Source organism: Callorhinus ursinus, unplaced genomic scaffold, assembly GCF_003265705.2.
Source record: "Callorhinus ursinus isolate GAN/ISIS: 27379988/994484 unplaced genomic scaffold, GSC_fseal_2.0 scaffold21, whole genome shotgun sequence".
In the NCBI taxonomy this organism is placed as follows: domain Eukaryota; kingdom Metazoa; phylum Chordata; class Mammalia; order Carnivora; family Otariidae; genus Callorhinus; species Callorhinus ursinus.
In genome coordinates this window covers 768,527-787,824 of record NW_027397083.1, presented here as the reverse complement: position 1 = coordinate 787,824, position 19,298 = coordinate 768,527, and the positions used below count along the sequence as shown (strand labels likewise).

At 38.5% G+C, this 19,298-nt stretch overlaps 1 protein-coding gene across 2 annotated transcripts in view; it reads left to right on the top strand.

Annotated features, from left to right (window-relative positions):
• Positions 1 to 519: 519 nt before the first annotated feature.
• ZFP91 (ZFP91 zinc finger protein, atypical E3 ubiquitin ligase) overlaps positions 520 to 19,298 on the top strand; it is a 41,737-nt gene continuing 22,958 nt past the window's right edge. The window contains exons 1-2 of one of the 2 annotated variants that reach the window (XM_025879159.2): positions 520 to 1,016; positions 6,349 to 6,377. In XM_025879159.2, the coding sequence (XP_025734944.1) occupies positions 667 to 1,016; positions 6,349 to 6,377 (379 nt within the window). In that variant the 5' untranslated portion in view covers positions 520 to 666. The remainder of the gene's footprint in view (positions 1,017 to 6,348; positions 6,378 to 19,298) is intronic. The other variant, XM_025879157.2, reaches the window with a different exon arrangement.

Below are 19,298 nucleotides of genomic sequence, written 5' to 3'. Positions count from 1 at the left end.
TGGAGGCAGAAGAACGCCAAGGCTACTTCCGCGGCTTAAGGAAGAAGGATAGAAAGAGCCCTGTGGCATTAGCGGCTCCTTAGGGAGGCAGGTGCGCGCGCAGCCAGTCCAGGGTGCGCGCGAGGCGGGGAAAAAGGTGCGTTTTCTTTCCACCAATCTCCTCGCGGGACCTGCTCCTCCCACTGCTCCTAGCGCGCGTTGAGCTCGTGGCGCGGGGGGTGGGGGTGGAGGAAGGTCACTTTAGGATTGTCGCGAGACGCAGCCGTTTAACGGTGAGAACGGGTGCGCGGGGAAGGAAACCTCGCGCGCTCCCTTAGAGCCGTTTCCTGATTGGTCGAAGGAAGGGGTGGGGGAGGGAACCCGGGACGTCGCTGCGTGAGAGACCACGAGGGGCAGGGCGAAGAAGCCGTCCCTCCTCTCTGATTGGTCCGCTGAACGTCTGTGGCGAGCGCGCGCGCGCCGCCAGCGGTAGCGGGCCTTGAGTGGCAGGGGGCGGGGGGGGCGCCCTCGGAGCCGGGCAGAGGGGAGGGGGGGGAAAGAGGAGCGCAGAGTGAGATTGAGCCGGACGCTCCGGGAGGCGAAGGGGGCGGGGGGAGCAGCGCCGCGGCCGCCGCCGCCTCCGCCTCCGCCGCCTGGGACGAGGGGGTGGGGGACGGACGAGCCCCGATGCCGGGGGAGACGGAAGAGCCGAGACCCCCGGAGCAGCAGGACCAGGAAGGGGGAGAGGCGGCGGCGGCCAAGGCGGCTCCAGAGGAGCCCCAACAACGGCCCCCTGAGGCGGCGGCGGCGGCGGCGCCTGCGGGGACCACTAGCAGCCGCGTGCTGAGGGGAGGTCGGGACCGGGGCCGGGCCGCTGCGGCCGCCGCCGCCGCCGCTGTGTCTCGCCGGAGGAAGGCCGAGTATCCCCGCCGGCGGAGGAGCAGCCCCAGCGCCAGGCCTCCCGATGCCCCAGGGCAGCAGTCCCAGGCCGCGAAGCCCCCGTCTCCAGCTCAGGGCAAGAAGAGTCCGCGACTCCTGTGAGTAACGCAGTCTTTCAGGCGGTGGGAAAGACCCCCCTCTGTCCGCACGCAACCCTCTCGGCTCCCGTAGCGCCCACTCCACGTGACATCCTGCCTGCTCTGCCCCCTGCCGCTCGCACGCCAGATGTCACGCCGCTCCCCTGCTCCTGTCTTGTCGCTGCTCTTTGGCCCTCCCCCCGTGTCCTCTGACTGTGGGGCCACTTCCCCTCTCCCTGAAGTCGTTCTTGGTGGGATACACCTCTTTCGCTCCTTAGTGACCGTATTCTTTCCTGCCGCCGCAGGCTTCGCCCGCACTCTGGCATCTGCACTCCCTTTGTCAGCCTGTCCCTTCCCCTCGTACGGCGGCTCTCCGGTATTACATCACATCCCCATTAGGAAATCAACAACACCATCCTGGCCTTCAAAAGTGTGTGTCTCCCTCCCACCCCCCATTAAGTAGCTCAAGGGCTAGTTGTACTCGTAGCTTCATATAGCTTTTTCCACTCTGCTAAATTTTCACATCACGTTTCACCTGTTCTAGAAATCTGGTACTTAGTGTAAAACGTAGCTCTGCCAATTTTAAGTGTAGTCGTTCATACAACAGGATTAGCTGGGTATTTTTTAGTGTTTTTTTGTCTTTTTAGTTTTTGCTTGTCTGCTTGTGCTTATGTTTTAATGTAGGAACTTCGTTCTTAAAACTTAGGCTACTCTGAAAGGAATTACTTTATTACGTAGAGATAATGGAGGGACTAGGAACATACATATTTTATTTTATTTATTTACTTTTTAAAGATTTTATTTTTATTTATTCATGAGAGACAGAGAGAGAGAGGGATAGAGAGAAGCAGAGGGAGAAGCAGGCTCCCAAGGAGCAGGGAGCCCCATGCGGGACTTGATCCCAGGGCCCTGGGATCACGACCTGAGCTGAAGGCAGACGCTCAACCATCTGAGCCCCCCAGGCGCCCAGGAACATACATACATATTTTAAATTGTTAGTATTAAAATGTTCCTCTGTTGAAAATACTGAAGTGCATGTGTTTGTGAATTGTAGAAATTAATCATATTAGTCATTGAATTCGTTACTGAAAACATCGTTTGTGTCTTTTGATTTTCAAGTGAAAAAAATTGATAAAAGGACAAATTGGGGTGGGGGAATCACAGTTTTAAGGGTCCCCTCCCATAGAGATTATGCCAAGATTTGGCTTATACCAAATTTAAAACTTGAAACACTCCTGTTCCAAAGTTAAGAATTAAGTCTGTGACTTGCTTGCCTTAGAAGAAGAGAAAATTCAAAGGTACCATATTGCAGTATTAGATGTGCTTCAAATTTTTGAATGTTATTGAAGTTAATATAATTTAGAGAATTTATTGTGTGCCTACAGTTCTGTGGACAACAAAGATCTGTACTTACAAATCACTTGGCTGCAATTAGGATTCTAATTGCTATAGATGAATTTCACAGTCACAAAAATTTTAAGATTCTATATTTCATTTTACCAATTTGAAAAGAGCTGTCATTACCCTTACTTGGATTAAATTCCTTGAACAAATTTGTTAAACTGTATATGCCTTAGTTTCATTATCTGTAGGAAATAATGTTAATCCTTATGAGATGAATTAGTGAGAATTAAATATAGCATGTGAAGCACTTAACAAAGCCTGGCACGTAGTACATACAATATTTGTTAAAAATTATTGTTTTGAGTGGTAATGGAATGATAGAGGTATAAGTGGTGTGTAGCGATTTTCATGTAAACGCTGCAGAATTTTTTCATTTATTTCTATTGCCATACCTGGGAAGGTTAATAACAATGTATTTTTTAAATGCCCTTCCATCCTCATCTACCCATTTGAGAGTTAAATATACCTAGGTTTCCTTGCCACATTTCCCTCCCACTGTTCTACCAGTTTTACTTATAGAAATGATATTTTAAGATAATGACACCTAGTGTGGTAGTTTTTTCCACTTCATGTTTTGTGGGTTTTTTTTACTAACTCTTGGCAAAAAAGTACTTATGAGTTTTTATTTCTACAATATAAATGTTAAAACAGTTGAACTTGGATGAAGATGACTTAATTAAATCCCTTCAATTTTTTCTCCATGTTATTCCCTGTGGGGAGAGAAATATAGTCTTAATTCTTAGTGTCCCTCCCTCTCACATCCAATATCATGAAAGATAGTAGTGTTCTTTTGCCTTTTCTTAGCCTCAGAACTGTCTCTTTATTATGTATTTTAAGTTACACAGTTTTGATCAGATTGTTAAAATAAATTTTAAGTGATAGTTTATTTGTTACACATTTTTAATTTACTGCATGCCCTGGAAATCATGATTGAGCAGTAACTGGGCCTGGTGCTGTTGTGTGATAGGTTTTATAAAGGTAAATGAGACATGGCCCTAGTCTTCAAGGACCTTGCAGTATGAGGGGAAGATGAATTGATTAGTGGAGGTTTGTCAAATGTACGCATGGTTTACAGATTTTCAGAGTGATAAACTTTAAGTAAGAAATTTAATACTTTAAGACATTTCATGAGATTTTGAGTATCAGTTTACTGAGTCTTGGTCAAGTACCTTCTGACCTGTATATTCCTAACAACATGTGACCCTTTTAAAAAAGGAAGTAAGAGATTTATCTCTATCTTAATTACTTGTTCTATTCAGGTTCTTTTAGCATATCCCACCATTTCCTCCTATAAGTTCTCAGTAATGGCTGTTTCACCTACATTTGTTTCTCTTGATTGAAGAGACAGCAAAATGTACAGTAGTTTAAAAGGTCAGTAAATACAGAAATTTGGATTGATTGAAACCTCTTTCTGCTAGAAGGCAAAGTAGTGCAGTGGAAAAAGCATTGGACTGTATAGTCAGAAAGTTTCAGGTCTCAGCTTTCTACTAAATGAGTGACCCCAGGCAAGTCACTTAAGTTCTTTAAATCTGTGTCTTTATCTATAACTGGTAATTTATGATTTGTTACAAGCATAAATGTGTATAAATGATAATTAAGTTACAATTTTTATATACATTTATGTTTATAACATTTTCATTTGCATTGAAACATTGAAAAGTTAATGAAAAGAGCAGGAAATCCTTGTGAAAGGAAATAATTTTTTAGTGCAGTTTGCTCAAGAGAAAGGCATAAAGTTAAATGCTAAAATAATTTTAAAATAAAACTTAAAGCCAGTTACAAGGAAAGAAACCAAATTTGAAGAAAGGTTATATCTATCAGTACTACTTAAGAATTAGGCTCATCATTTACTGTATTTTCGTCCATAAACTCGAGTTCAGATTCTTATATTTTATTTATTTATTTTTAAAGATTTTATTTATTTATTTCACAGAGAGATAGCAAGAGCAGAAACACAAGCAGTGGGAGTGGGAGAGGGAGAAGCAGGCTTCGTGCCGAGCAGGGAGCCCGATGTGGGGCTCGATCCCAGGACCCTGGGATCATGACCTGAGCCGAAGGCAGACGCTTAACGACTGAGCCACCCAGGCGCCCCCAGATTCTTATATTTTAAATGCAGATGTTTATATATATGTCTAATTTTGAGTATATATAGTACCAATTTTTTTCTGATTCATAAAGTTAAAACACCCAGGCTTTCTACTAATACGGAAACTAATTGTTAAACTAAGACTAGTTTAAATTGCAAAAAGGCTTCTTTTCATTCTACCATGATAATAAGTCCTCTGCATTTCATATCCAATGCATTTCATATAAAACTTCAATAAATACTTTTTTAAACTTCTAATTTAGGTATTGAGTAACCCTATTGGCTAAAACTGCATATTCTTAGAGATAATCCTATAAGTTCAGGTGGGTTCCTGAATATTGCTCTATTTTCTGGGATATGGAACTCCATTTTTGCTTTATTTTTTTCTTAAGGTAAAATAATAATAAAGCTTCAGATGACACTTTCTTGCTATATCATTTTGTATGGAAAAAGTGAATGTCATGGATAGTGAGAATGAAAAGGCAGTAATATTCTGAATTGAAACAACTTTTGTGGCTCTTTGGAGAAAGTTACAGTTGTATAAGTTTAAAATTCTGGCTTTTCCTCCCAGGGCAATCAGTATGGTAAAGAAACATCTTCCCATTCCAAAAGGTTTTTGGAGGGAAGTTTATTGTGTAATGTTTCAAAATTTAGGTATTACATCTGTATTTCTCTTTAGAGTTGTCTTGTGTTAATTATTATTTGGGACGTTGATGATATAATTTAAAATAAAGTAATACCCAGCTTTTTAAAAAGTGGGATGAGAAAATGACAGCTATTTTTTCTAAAGAGAACGAATTTGTATTACATTGCTTCTCTGTTTGGATATTCTTTGTGACATAACAGTCCTCATTTACATCAGGTTTACTTTCAAAAAAACAAAAAACAAAAACAAAAAAACTTTGTACTAGCTCAGAGATACCATGTGACATCTTTATAGTAAAGATCCAGGACCTGTGGACTTTTGAATTTGGGTAATGGCTCCAGCATAGAGGTTCATTATACTGTGCTTAACAGTTAGGAATGAAAGAAATGTTACCAAATTAAAAACATGACAACATTTTTTAACAGTTTATAACTGTTATAACATTAGACTCTTCACTGTTGCTAATTTGTAAAGTACAAGTTATATTAATTTCTGAGGTCCAGTCTATTGCCTTTATAGAAATAGATTTTGACTTGGGTATAACAAATAATAATTTGGGGTTTTCTGTTAGGTTCATTAAATTTTTATTATGAAAATTGTCAAGTATACACAAAGTAGAAAAAATAGTACAGTGAAATGCCCAATATTTACCACTAGATTTAGCAGTTATCAAGATTTTGCCATGCTTGTTATCTTTATCTCCCTTTGCCTCTTTTTATTTTTTTAATTTATTTTTATTTATTTATTTTTTTTTGCTGAAGTATTTTAGAGGAAATCTCAAACATTATTTCACCCCTAGTTACTGCATTTAGTAAAACAAGGACATTTTCTTATATAACCACTTAATATAACAAAATTAGTAATATTTTCTTTGTATTAATTTTTCTTACAGTTAAAAACTTTTTGAATGATACTCTAGTTGTATGCTGTAAGCTTTGATAGCTGCATGGTATCTACTTAAATTTACATTAATTAAAATTAAAAATTCACTTCCTCAATTACAAACAAGCTATTTCAAGCACTCAGTAGCAACACATGATTATCATATTAGACAGTGCAGATACAGAATATTTTCATCACTGCAGAAAGTTTATTTACCACACTACTCTAGATGCTTTCTGTATCACTCTGAAGATGAACCTGAAAGAGATAAATATCTGTGTTTTAGGAAAGTATGCAAGATTGTTTATTTAATGTTTGGTTCTCATTTCTTTCAGATGTGTAGACAAAGTGACAACTGACAAAGGTAAGACTTGGTCATTCTTCATCTGTCATGTATATTAACACTGATAACTTTACGATCTGATAGGAAATAGAATAAGCTTCAGCCTGATAATTCAGATCATTCCCATTTAAAAGTGACCTTCATTTAGTAAAAAAAAAAATAATTGATATAGTTAGAACCTGTTTGGCTAATAGTTTGGGCTGGTGAAACATTTTGGCATTATTTGGAAACCTAATGATGGGAAATCAGATTATTTAATGTTAATTTATTACAATTTGTTTTTAGCTATTTTTAGTAAAGTAACAAGGAGAGGAATGATACACAACACAGAGTAAAATGTAGACAAAATCTTAGTACTGGTAGAGACTCAAATTATAAATGCAGTTTGGAGAATGCAGGAAGAAATGTGTTCTGAGATTTCAGCCTGGTGAATAATTAAATGGGATCATTTGGTGGTTTCTCTTTAAAGAGTTTTACCAAAACAAATATATGTATTAAAGGTGGTCTTCTGCTTATCAGGATTACGAAGGAAAGCTAATGTCTACCTTTTTCTTTTTAAACATTTCTTTAAAAAGATTTCATTCTGGCTTTGCAGTTTGGGTTATTAAAATTGCCCCTAATATGCTGGACCAGTTGCTCATTCATTATTCATATAAAATATATTCGTATAAAAAATGCTATATTTTCTAGTTATTGGCTACATTTCTTGATGCTAAATTCTAATATGCAGCACCCTTTTTACAACTTGAATAGATATACTCCTAAGCATATTTCATTTATTATGTCTGACAGAAATCTACTTAATAACTGAGGGTTGGCCAATTTATTATATATGTGCATGTGTTTATATATAAAAAATTAAGATTTTTCTCTTCACAAAGAATGCTTTGAGAATATGTAAAATATATATAACATGTATAAGGCAAGTTTAAAACCTGGATTTTACGCTACTTAGAAGAATGATACTGTGGTTAGGAACCAGTAACTTGAATTGGTGGCTGCTTTGTAAGTAATTAGCTATCAGTGATCAGTTTTCTTTTTTCTCTGAATTTTAGAATCTGAGGCTAGTATTTCATAGTTTACCAGGCAGAAGTCTTTGTTCTAGGCAAATTTTTTGTGTAGAAAACTTTGCATGACTAATTTGTCTAGCAGATTTTCGGTTTTGTTGCTGCTGTTGCTTGAAAAATAGGGTATGTCTGCCAAGGATGGAAGGTCTTGTGCTCCTTATTCAGAGATCATTTTGAAATGTTATGATGTGAAAATGTAGAGACAGGTGGCAGTCAAGTACCAGAGCAGTTTTTATTAAAACAAAAGACAAAACCCCCAACCTGCCTTTATAAGCTAAGAGTACTTCACGTGTCTAAAGAGTATGTATAAAGAAATTATTTTGGTTGCCTTGAGGAGAACTTGGAGGATGTGGTGGAAATTTTGAATCCCTGTTGGAGATAAATTAATTGCTCTTTGTGTAGATGTCTTAAACCAGAAAAGTTGGCTTGTTAGGTAGTTGTGCAGCTGTGGCGAGATCACAACTGCATTCTGGGTAACCTCGGTTTCAAAATCAATCCCGCTCTAATTCACTTGTTAAATGCTCTGGATCTAGAGTTAGAGCTCAGGGTTTGAATTCAAGTTCTGCCTTTTATTGCAAATTCAGTACCTGGAATCCAGTGAACACGTAGTAAAAGGTAGCTGTTTGTAAAATTTTGAAAAAATACTCTCCAACTCCCATCTTCATCTTTTGGTTTATCTATTATGGTAGCTGTTCAACTTTGAGTAGTAAATAGGTACATAAGAACTGATTCTTACATACATTTAAACAACTAGATCAGGAAATAAGGAAATGGAGGCTGTGATGGTCACTTTTCCCTGTGCTCTGTAATATTTAGAATTCACCTCAATTCTTTCCCTTTTTCTTGTCACTTCTCAGAAAGTTGTTCTGTTACTCAGGAGTAGTTTTCATGTTCAGTCTGCTGAATTTTAACTGAAGTAACTTGTACTTGTTTCAGAGGTTGAGGTTTTTTTAAAAACTTTGAACAGGTTTTGATATTTTCTAGAGGTACTACTAGCTCTCTGTTTCATGAATATTGACAAGATGTTTTCAGGATTGTTTTGTTTTCAGGATTGTTCTTATTTACTCCAAATGACTTGAAATATACTTTCCTTCAGTCAAAAATAAGAACCTTTGACATGTTTGAACAAATAATTTTGCACACACACAAAAAGCAACTTGCTGTTGTTTTAAAATTATTAAGTTGCAAAGTGCCATGTTCATTCTTCAAACTGAAGTAATAGTGGTCCCTGTTCTTGCTATATTTATTTAATCCTGATGGGTATATATAAAAACAAGTGGAAATTTGCAAAGATAGTGTTTATTAATTCATTAAACAAGTAATTGTTGAGCACCCCACCATGTGTCCAGCACTATTCTAGGTACTAGATTGTGCCGATAATCAAATCAGTGCAATGAAATACTTGATTAAAATAATGTGATGAAGTGTTTGATGAAGTTAAGATGTCAAGGAAAGACCTCTTTTGAGAAGGTGACATTTGAGCTGAGACCTGAATATATGCAAATAGATAGCCAGATGAAGAGCATCCCACACAGAAGAAGCAAAAAGGGGAAAACTTGAAACATGAAAGCTTAGTTTACCACTGCCAGAGGATTATCATCATCACAGTGGGGCTTCCAAGAGTGTTAGCAGAAATTTTGAGAGGTGGAGCCTGGCAGGGTCTTTTTTTTTTTAAAGATTTTATTTATTCATTTGACAGAGACACAGCGAGAGAGGGAACACAAGCAGGGGGAGTGGGAAAGGGAGAAGCAGGCTTCTCGCAGAGCAGGGAACCCGATGCGGGACTCGATCCCAGGACCCTGGGATCATGACCTGAGTCGAAGGCAGCCACTTAACAACTGAGCCACCCAGGCGCCCCCGGCAGGGTCCTTTTTAACTTGGCTTTATGTTTTCGTTCTGTTCTCTGTTTTCAACTAATACAGTAATGAAGTATAGCGATTATGTCTCAGTGTAGTTTATTAGTAATTCTAGTGTTACCTTATCCACTAATTTTCTTTCACTTTCAAACCTCCAACTAAAACTGCGAGATAAAGCCTTACTAAAAAGGGAGACTATAATATCTTAATGTTTACTAAAGTGAGTTTCACGTGTTTCATGGAATAATGAGTATTAGAGTCAGTGTAGGTGCTGGAGTCATCAGTGTGCTGGTTTATTTGTTGCAGGACCTCTCAAGAGATTTTGATTGTGAGTAATAAGCAATATAAGTACTGGGATGCCTGGGTGGCTCAGTCAGTTAAGTGTTTACCTTTGGCTCAGGTCATGATCCCAGAGTCCTGGGATCAAGTCTCACATTGGCTCCTTGCTCAGCGGGAAGCCTGCTTCTCTCTCTGCCTCTGCCTGCCACTCCCCCTGCTTGTGCACGCTTGCTCTCTATCTCTGACAAATAAATAAAATCTTTAAAAAAAAAAAAGGCAATATAAGTACCAAAATATGCAGTAACTACCTAACTTAATTGATTATAAGATAGCCCCCCCCTTTGAATGGATAGTTCATAAAATTAGAATTTGTGGAAAACATATTTTGAAGCACTGGGTGCTTAAAAATTTGTATTAAACTCTCAGTCTCACCTTTTATTCAAAATCATTTTACTGTTTTTAGTTACTCTTGTTGTTATGGATGGGGTATATTCTACAATTTGTTTAACCCTTACCTGATTAAAGGACACTTGATAATTCTCAGGTTTTTTTTCTAGGATTACAGGTGGTCTTTTTGAAAGTCTTTTAAGATACACGATACATATGCAAAAGAACACTTAGCATAAACGTACAGCTGTGAATGTTGACGAGGCAAGCTCAGTTAGGTGATCATCACCCAGCTCAAGAAACAGAACCAGATCAGTTACCCCCAACTATAACCACTGCTCTGACTTTGAATGGCACAGATCTGTTTTGCCATTTTGTGGATTCTACATAAATGGAATAATAGAGTATGTACTCTCGGGTAGAACTTCTTTGCTCATCATTATGTAAGGTTTCTCTAGGTTGTGTTTGTTATTGTTCATTTTCGTTGTTGCATAGTATTCCATTGTGAAAGTATGATTTATTCATATTACTGTTGATTGATATTTGGGTAGCTTTTAGTTACTGGCTTTTATAACTAGTGCTGTGATGCATATATTATTAATATGATTTTATTGAGACATAACTTACCATTATAAAATACACCCATTTCAAGTCTATAATTCTATCGATATAGGTTTTCCTTCTCTGGGCATTTTATAAATGCACTTGTCCATAGAATATGTGTTTTTTGTTTTTGTATCTGGCTTCTTTCACTTTGCATAATTTTGAGATTAATTCATGTTATGGCACATATCAATATTTTCATTCCTTTGTGTGGTATTTCTTTGTATGGAAATACTCCATTTGATTTATCCATTTATCAGTTAATCCACTTTTTAGCTATCATGAGTAATGATAGTGTGAATATTCATGGGCAAGCTTTTGTGTGGATGGATGTTTTTATTTCTTTTGGGTATATATGGGTAGATATCTACGAGTGAAATTTCTAGATTGTATATGGTAAATGTATGTTAAAGAGACTGGCGAAGAGTTTTCCATAGTGGCTGTGACATTTATGTTCCCTAGTGATAGATGAGGATTTCTGTTTCTCCACAACTTCACCAGTGTTTGTTGTTGTCATTGCAGTATTCTGTCAAGCCAGCTACTTTAGGATGGTGGGGTACATGGTAAGACCAGTGAATTCCATGAGTCTGGGTCCATTGCTGCATTTCATTTGCTGAGAAGTGAGTTCCTTGTTCAGAAGAAATGCTGTGTGGAAAACCATGACTGGGATAAGGCATTCTGTAAGTCCACAAATGGACTTTTTACAGAAGCACTGTAGGCAGGGAAGGCAAATCTATATCCAGAGTGTTGATTCAACTAAGATCAAAACATTACCACTTCTATAATGGAAGTGGTCCATTTTAATGAACCTGCCATTAGGTAGCTGGCTGATAATCCTGGGGAATGGTATCATATCAGGGACTTATTGCTGGTCTCTGCTGCTAGCAGATGGCACTCGGCAGTGCCTATACTGGAGATTGGCCTTGGTGAGACTCTGGTTTGGTTTCCAGCAATCTCAGCTGTGCAGCTGTAGGAGGTAGAGATTTCTTTCAGGGCAGGCGTAGAAACTTTCAGGTCATTTATGTGATGCTTGAGCTAGGAATTTGAATCCCTAAGCACATGCCTATAAGTTTCTCAACTTTAGTGCAATTAGAAGCAGCTAGCCAATTTCATGTTCATTAGCTAAGGTATCAAGTACATGATAACCAGAACCTTGTCTCTTATTTAGTAAGTATTTGATCAGGAGTATGCATTGGTGATTTTTTACCTATTTCTGTTACCATATCATGCCATAGACTTTCAGTGTTCTCTTTACCTCTGAAAATTAGTCATTAGTATCTTTAAATCTAATCAGAGAAACAACTCCAGAAATCCCAGAACCAATTCAGAAAACTCATCAAGATTCTCTTCTTCTAGGGAGTTTATAGCAATACAGGCCTGTATTGTATAAATCTCAAATAAACAACCTAACCTTACACCTAAAGGAGTTAGAAAAAGAACAAGCAAAACCCAAACCCAGTAGTAGGAAGGAAATAATAAAGAGTAGAGTAGAAATAAACAAAATAGAAACCGAAAAAAATTACAACAGATCAATGAAACCAGGAGCTGGTTCTTTGAAAAAATCAACAGAATTAGGGGCATCTGGGTGGCTTAGTTGGCTAAGCGTCTGACTCATGATTTCGGCTCAGGTCATGATCTCAGGGTTGTGAGATTGAGCCCTGCATTGGGCTTCCGGCTCTGCACTCAGTGGGATGTCTACTTGACATTCTTTTTCTCCTTCTGCCCCTTCCCCTGCTCACGCATGTGTGCACACATGCTGTCTCTAAAATAAATAAATAAAAATAATATAAAATAAAAATAAATTGGTAAACCTTTAGCCAGAGTCATTTAAAAAGAGAGAGTGAGAACTCAAAATCAGAAATGAAAGAGGAGAAATAAAAACCAACACCACAGAAACACAAAGGACTGGGGCACCTGGGGGGCTCTGTTGGTTAAGTGTCTGATTCGATCTTAGCTCAGGTCTTGATCTCAGGGTTGTGGGTTCAGGCCCCACATTGGGCCCCAGTAGGTTCTATCTACTTTAAAAAAAATACAGAAGATTTATAAGAGAATATTATGAAAAATTAAATGCCAAAAAATGGGATAACCTATAAGAAATGGATAAATTCCTAGAAACGTATAACCTCCCAAAACTGAATCAAGAAGAAATAGAACATTTGAACAGACTAATTACCAGCAATGAAATTGAATCAATAATCAAAAAACTCCCAACAAGCAAAAGTCCAGGACCAGAGGGCCTCACAGGTGAATTCTACCAAACATTTAAAGAAGAGTTAATATCTGTTCTTCTCAAACTATTCCAAAAACTAGAAGAGGAGGGAAAGCTTCCAAATTCATTCTATGAGGCCAGCATTACCTTGATATCAATACCAGATAAAGACACTACAAAAAAAAGAGAACTAGAGGCCAGTATATCTGGTGAACATAGATGCAAAATTCCTCAACAAAATATTAGCAGACTGAATCCTTCGATACATTTAAAAAATCATTGACCACAATCAAGTGGGATTTTTTTTCCTGGGACACAAGAGTGGCTCAGTATTTGCAAAGCAATCAGCATGATACATTACATCAGTAAGAGAAAGGATAAAAACATGATCATTTCAATAGATGCAGGAAAAGCATGTGACAAAGTACATTATCTGTTCATGAGAAAAACCCTCAACAAAGAAAGTTTAGAGGGAACAAACCTCAACAGAATAAAAAAAAAAAAATGAAAAATCCACAGCTAACATCATACTCATTTGTGAAAAACTGAGCACTTTTTTCCTAAGATCAGGGACAAGACAAGCATGTCTATTCTTAGCACTTTTTTATTCAACATAGTACTGGAAATCCTAACCACGGCACTCAGACAAGAAAAAGAAGTAAAATGTATCCAAATTGGTAAGGAAGAAGTGAAACTCGTACTATTTGCAGATACAGAAAGCCCTAAAGACTCCACCAAAAAGCTGCTAGAACTGATAAATGAATTCAGTAAGATCCCATGATATAAAATCAATATAGAGAAATCTATTGTATTTGTATACACTAATAATAAAGTAGTAGAGAAATTAAGAAAAGTCTCATTTACAATTGCACCAAAAATAATAAAATACCAGGAATAAATTTAATCAAGGAGGTGAAAGAAACTGTAACACATTGATGAAATAAATTGAGATGACACAAACAAATGGAAAGATATTTCATGCTCATGGATTAGGGGAACAAATACTGTTAAAATGTCTCATGTGACCTAAAGCAATCTACAAATTTAATGCAGTCCCTATCAGAATACGAATAGCATTTTTTACAAAACTAGAACAAATAATCCTAAAATTTATAGCAAACCAGAGAAGACCCTGAGTAACCAAAACAGTCTTGAAAAAGAACAAAACTGGAGGTATCACAATCCCTGATCTCAAGCTATACTACAAAGCTATAATAAAACAGTATGATACTGGCACAAAAATAGACACACATATCAGTGGAACAGAATAGAGAGCCCAGAAATAAACCCATGATTTTCTGGCCAATTTGTCTTTGGTAAAGGAGGCAAGAATATCCAATGGGGAAAAAGACAGTCCCCTTAATAAATGGTGTTGGGAAAACTGGATAGCTGCATGCAAAAGAATGAAATGGACCACTTTATTATACCATATACAAAAAAAAACTTGAATTAAAGACCTAAATGTGAGACCTGAAAACCATAAAAATCCTGGAAAAGAGCATAGGCAGTAATTTTTCTGATACTGGCCATACCAACTTTTTCTGTCTCCTGAGGCAGGGGAAACAAAAGCAAAAATAAACTCTTGGGATTTACATCAAAATGCTTCTGTGCAGCAAAGGAAACAATCAACAAAACAGTCTACTGAATGGGAAAAGGTATTTGCAAATGACATACCCAATAAAGTTTTAGTATACAAAATATATAAAAAAAAAACTACAACTCAACACCAAAAAAAAATCCAATTTAAAAAAACGGGCAGAAGACATGAACAGACATTTCTCCAAAGAAGACCTCCATATGGCTAATAGACACATGAAAAGATGCTCAACATCACTCATCATCAGGAAAATGCAAGTCAAACCACAGTGGGAAAAAAAAAAAAGAGATACCACCTCACACCTGTCAGAATGGCTAAAATCAAAAACACAAGAAACAAGTGTTGGTGAGGATGTGGAGAAAAAACACTCCTGCACTGTTGGCAGGAATGCGAACTGGTGCAGCAACTGTGGAAGACAGTATGGAAGTTCCTCAGAAAATTAAAAACAGAACTACTGAATGATTCAGTAATTCCACTACTGGGTATCTACCCAAAGAATAAGGAAACACTAATTCGAAAAGATACTTGTATCCCTGTGTTTATTGCAGCAATACTTATAATAGCCAAATTATGGAAGCAACTTGTGTCCATCGATAGAAGAGTGGGTAAACAGGAAGTGGCTCTATATACATGTATAATGGGATATTACTCAGCCATGAAAAAAGAGTGAAATTTTGCCATTTACAACAACATGGATGGTTCTAGAGGGTGTAATGCTAAGTGAAATAAATGAGAGAAAGCCATCTATCCTATGATTTCACTCATATGTGGAATTTAAGAAATAAATGAACAAAGAAAAAAGAAAAATACCCAGATTCTTAAATAGAAAAAACTGATGGTTACCAGAGGTGAGGTAGGTCCAGGGAGGATGGGTGAAATAGGTGAAGGGGACTAAGATACACTTTTTCTTTTCTTTTTTTTTTTTTTGACAGAGACATGGCGAGAGAGGGAACACAGGCAGGGGGGGGCGGTGGGAGAGGGAGAAGCAGGCTTCCTGCCAAGCAGGGAGCCCAATGTGGGGCTCGATCCCAGGACCCTAGGTCCATGACCTGAGCTGAAGGCAGGCGCTTAACGACTGAGCCACCCAGGCGCCCGGGGATTAAGATGCACTTACTATGATGAGCGCTGAGTAATGTGTGGAATTGCTGTATTGTATACCTGAAACTAGTATCACACTGTGTTAATTATACTGGATTTAAAATTTTAAAAATGTTACTGAAATTTAAAAAAAGTATTCTCTTCCTCTAGAACCACTTTCAGTACCAGAGTCTGTATTAGTTGGGGCCCTTGAGTGAAGCAGAACCAATAGGACATATACAGAGAGAGGTTTATTTTAAGGAATTAGCTTCTGTGATGGTGGTGGCTCTCAAAATCCACAGGGCAAATCAGCAGACTGGAAATTCAGATAAGAGGTGGTCTTGCAATCGTGAAGTCAAACTCGGTGAAATCTGTCTTTGCGGTTAGGCCTTCAACTGATTGGATAAGGCCCACCCACATTATAGAGGGTAGTTTACTCAAAGTCTCCTGATTTAAATGCTAATCTTATCTAAAAAGGGCCTTCACAGCAACATTTAGTCTGGTGGTTGACCAAACAGCTAGGCACCATAGTGGGGTTGGAGAGGAGAGGGTTTCCCACACAGCAGCCAAGCAGTTCTCAGACACCAGCAGGATATCCAAGAATTCAACTCAGTCTGTCACTGTCTATAAGGAAATAGCATCAGATTCCATAGGTTAAGCGCTCAGTCCTACAAGACTGCTCCCCTACTCCCCATTCAGATGCCAGTAGCAGGTCCAGGTAGTTACCTGTTCTGAACAACTGGCTATAAATCAGAGGTTCCCATGACCCCCTCCTTGTGTTCAGTTAATTTGCTAGAGCTGCTCACGGAACTCAGAAACATTTTACTTACTGGATCACTTGTTTATTATAAAAGGATATAACTAAGGAACAGCCAGGTGAAAGAGATGTATAGGGCAAGGTATGGGGGAAAGGGCGAGAAGCTTCTGTAACGGAACCAACATGATTTAGCTCCTTGGTGAATCATAGATAGAAACTACACCAGAAAAAAAGAAAGGAAACTTTTATTTGCAACAAATAAGGTGATCTCGGAGAATAACTTCCAAAGCTGTGACTCTCCTAGTAAGGAGTTAGGGTTAGGGTTTAGGGTTAGGATGAATATTTAGATAGAGAAGCCTTATCATATGTAGAGGCTGGTGTAAGACCATGTATGTGCCTTAAGGAAACATGCCTATACATATATATTTGTAAATGACGCTTGTGCTCCTTCTTGGCCAGAGATTTTAGTATTATAATGAGGTGACAGTAGTTGGTCATTCTAGGGGTTACTCCATGATCCATCTGGGCAGGCACAAGTCAGGGGTTACATTCAAACTGGTTTGGGTGGTGTGGGCTGGCTGGAGGTCTTGTCTGGACAGTCACTATTGCTTGAGGGGTGGTTGCAGTTTCCATTTGCCTGAGTTAAGAAATAAGTTAGAAAGAAGAGTTTTAAGTAAAAAATGTGAGACAGAGGTCGGTGAGTACAAGCAGGTGGGCAGTAAAGGTCAGGTCTTGGGGTCTAGCTGGTGTCATTTCCCTTCCCTCCTCAGTCAGAGCATGCCATTCTCCCCAAATCTCCATGTCTTTACCAACCTGGAAGCTCTTTGAACCCTGTCTTGGGTTTTTATAGAGGCTTCATTGCGGCCATGATTGATTAAATCATTGGCTGTTGGTGTTCCATTCATCCTCCAGGCCCTTGTCTCCCCAGAAGTAGGGGGCAGGAGAATAAAGGTTCAACCTTCTGGCAACCAACTACCTTCCTCAGATGGGGTCCAGAAGTCTTGTTATTAACATGACAAGAAACACCTTTGTCACTCTTAACAGGAAATTCCAAGGGTTTGGGGAGCTGCAAGTTAGGAACTTGTGATGAAGACCTAATATATTTCTTACAGATCACAACATCACACTAGCCAAGTTGACACATAAAATTAACACATGAATGACGTTAAATTAAATTAAAATTCATGTCTTCAATTTATAGCAGGTTTTATATTCTTGTTAACTGTTACTTTTGCTTTCTCTGTTTAATTTGATCTTTTATCCCATTTCTTAACCCTTTCTACTTTTGTTCTATTTTCTCAGCATAACACCTTTTCTTCAGGGTTTTAATTCTTGCTATCATATTTTTAATTTCCAAAAACTTTTTTTTGAGTGTATTACTATTGGTTTTTTTTAAAGATGTATTTATTTTAGAGAGCAAGTGTGAGTTGGGGGAAGAGGTGTAGAGAGGGGAAGAGAGAGAGAGAGAATCTTAAGCAGACTCCCCGCTGATCACGGAGCCCAGTGCAGGGCTTGATCTCATGACCCTGAGATCACCACCGAAGCCATAATCAAGAGTCGGCTGTTTAGGGGCACTGGGTGGCTCAGGTGTTAACGCATTTGCCTTCAGCTCAGGTCATGATCCCAGGGTCTTGAGATCGAGCCCCACATTGGGCTCCCTGCTCCACGGGAAGCCTGCTTCTCCCTCTCCCACTCCCCCTGCTTGTGTTCCCTTTCTCACTGAATCTCTCTCTGTCAAATAAATAAAATAAAATCTTCAAAAAAAAAAAAAAGTCGGCTCTTTTAACTGAGCCACCCAGGAGGCTATATTCTTTAACGATATACTTGCCTCCCATCCTAGGATATGTTTATGGGTATATATATATATTTTTTTTTTTTTCTGTTCCCTGAATTGCCCATTTCTTTCAAGTTGTTTTTCCCATTTGTTTCTTTAGCCTCTCAGAAATTTTTATTAAGTTTTGGGTGTTCCCTAACTTTCTTCTGACTTTTTAGAGTAAAGTACTAAAATGCTGATTGGGAGGTCTGTGTACACAGATTAGACTTCTATCTGCTATAAAGAGATGATGTGGGCCTGGTCTTTCTGTAGGCCATTTCTGTTTCTTCAGAGAGAAATTCTGCTATCTGGTTACATGAGGTAGGTGGGAGATCGATGAGGAGGGTCCTCAGCATTTATTATTTTTGCTTCCATTTAATTACCCCTATTCTCTGATAATACTCACCTCTGCTCTTACCTGAAATTGTTGCTGTCAGAGCCTGTCTAGCTCAGCCTTTCCTAAATAGTAAACCTCTGCTCAAAAGGAGGGATAGTTGCTGGCAGCATGGGATGAAAGGGTCTGGTTGTTCTTACTGCTTTTAAAACCTTCCACCTGCTCTTTTCTCTTTTCAGTCTTATTCTTTGTAACCTCTTTCAGAGGTACCTGTGACTCTGATTCCTAGTCCTTTCTGAAGTGGCTAAAAGTGTATATGTGTATGTGTGCTTGCTTGCTACTCGTTTATTTCCCCACCTTTAGTGTAAATTTAAACTCCTCTTGATGTATAAAATCTTTATCATTCTCCTGGTTTTGGTCTTCTAAAATTTTGTTAAATGAAATCATAGGACTGTTGTCTCCTTTTGAGTTCCTTTGACTTTGTGTTTCTTAGTCATTTTAGTGACATTTTAGAAGGAAACAAAAAAAAAAAGGTATTTCAGTCTGCTGTGTTTAACAGTATTGAAGTCCCCTGCACATTATTTAAAACTTAAAACCTTGATTAATTCTAATATTCCTCTTATTCCGTCTAATCTATGTAACATCCCACCAAATCTATTTTTGTTGTTTTGTTTCTTATATCTGAGAATGTGAAGAGTGAAAGACTGAATCATTATGTTGGGGACGATCTCAGAGATCATCTCTAATCCTTCAGTTTATAGATGAGAAAATTTGAGACTATCAGCTATGTCTTTGCTTTAGGACACATCATCCTGAATTAGTGTCTTAATACAGTTTATTATTGTTCTTTGGTTGGCTGGATGGTTCTCCTGCTGTTCTCCTGGGCTCATTGGGCAGCTGCAGTCACATAACAGCTGAAAGGGCTTGATGGAGCAAGATGGCTACGCCAGCATGTGTGGCAGT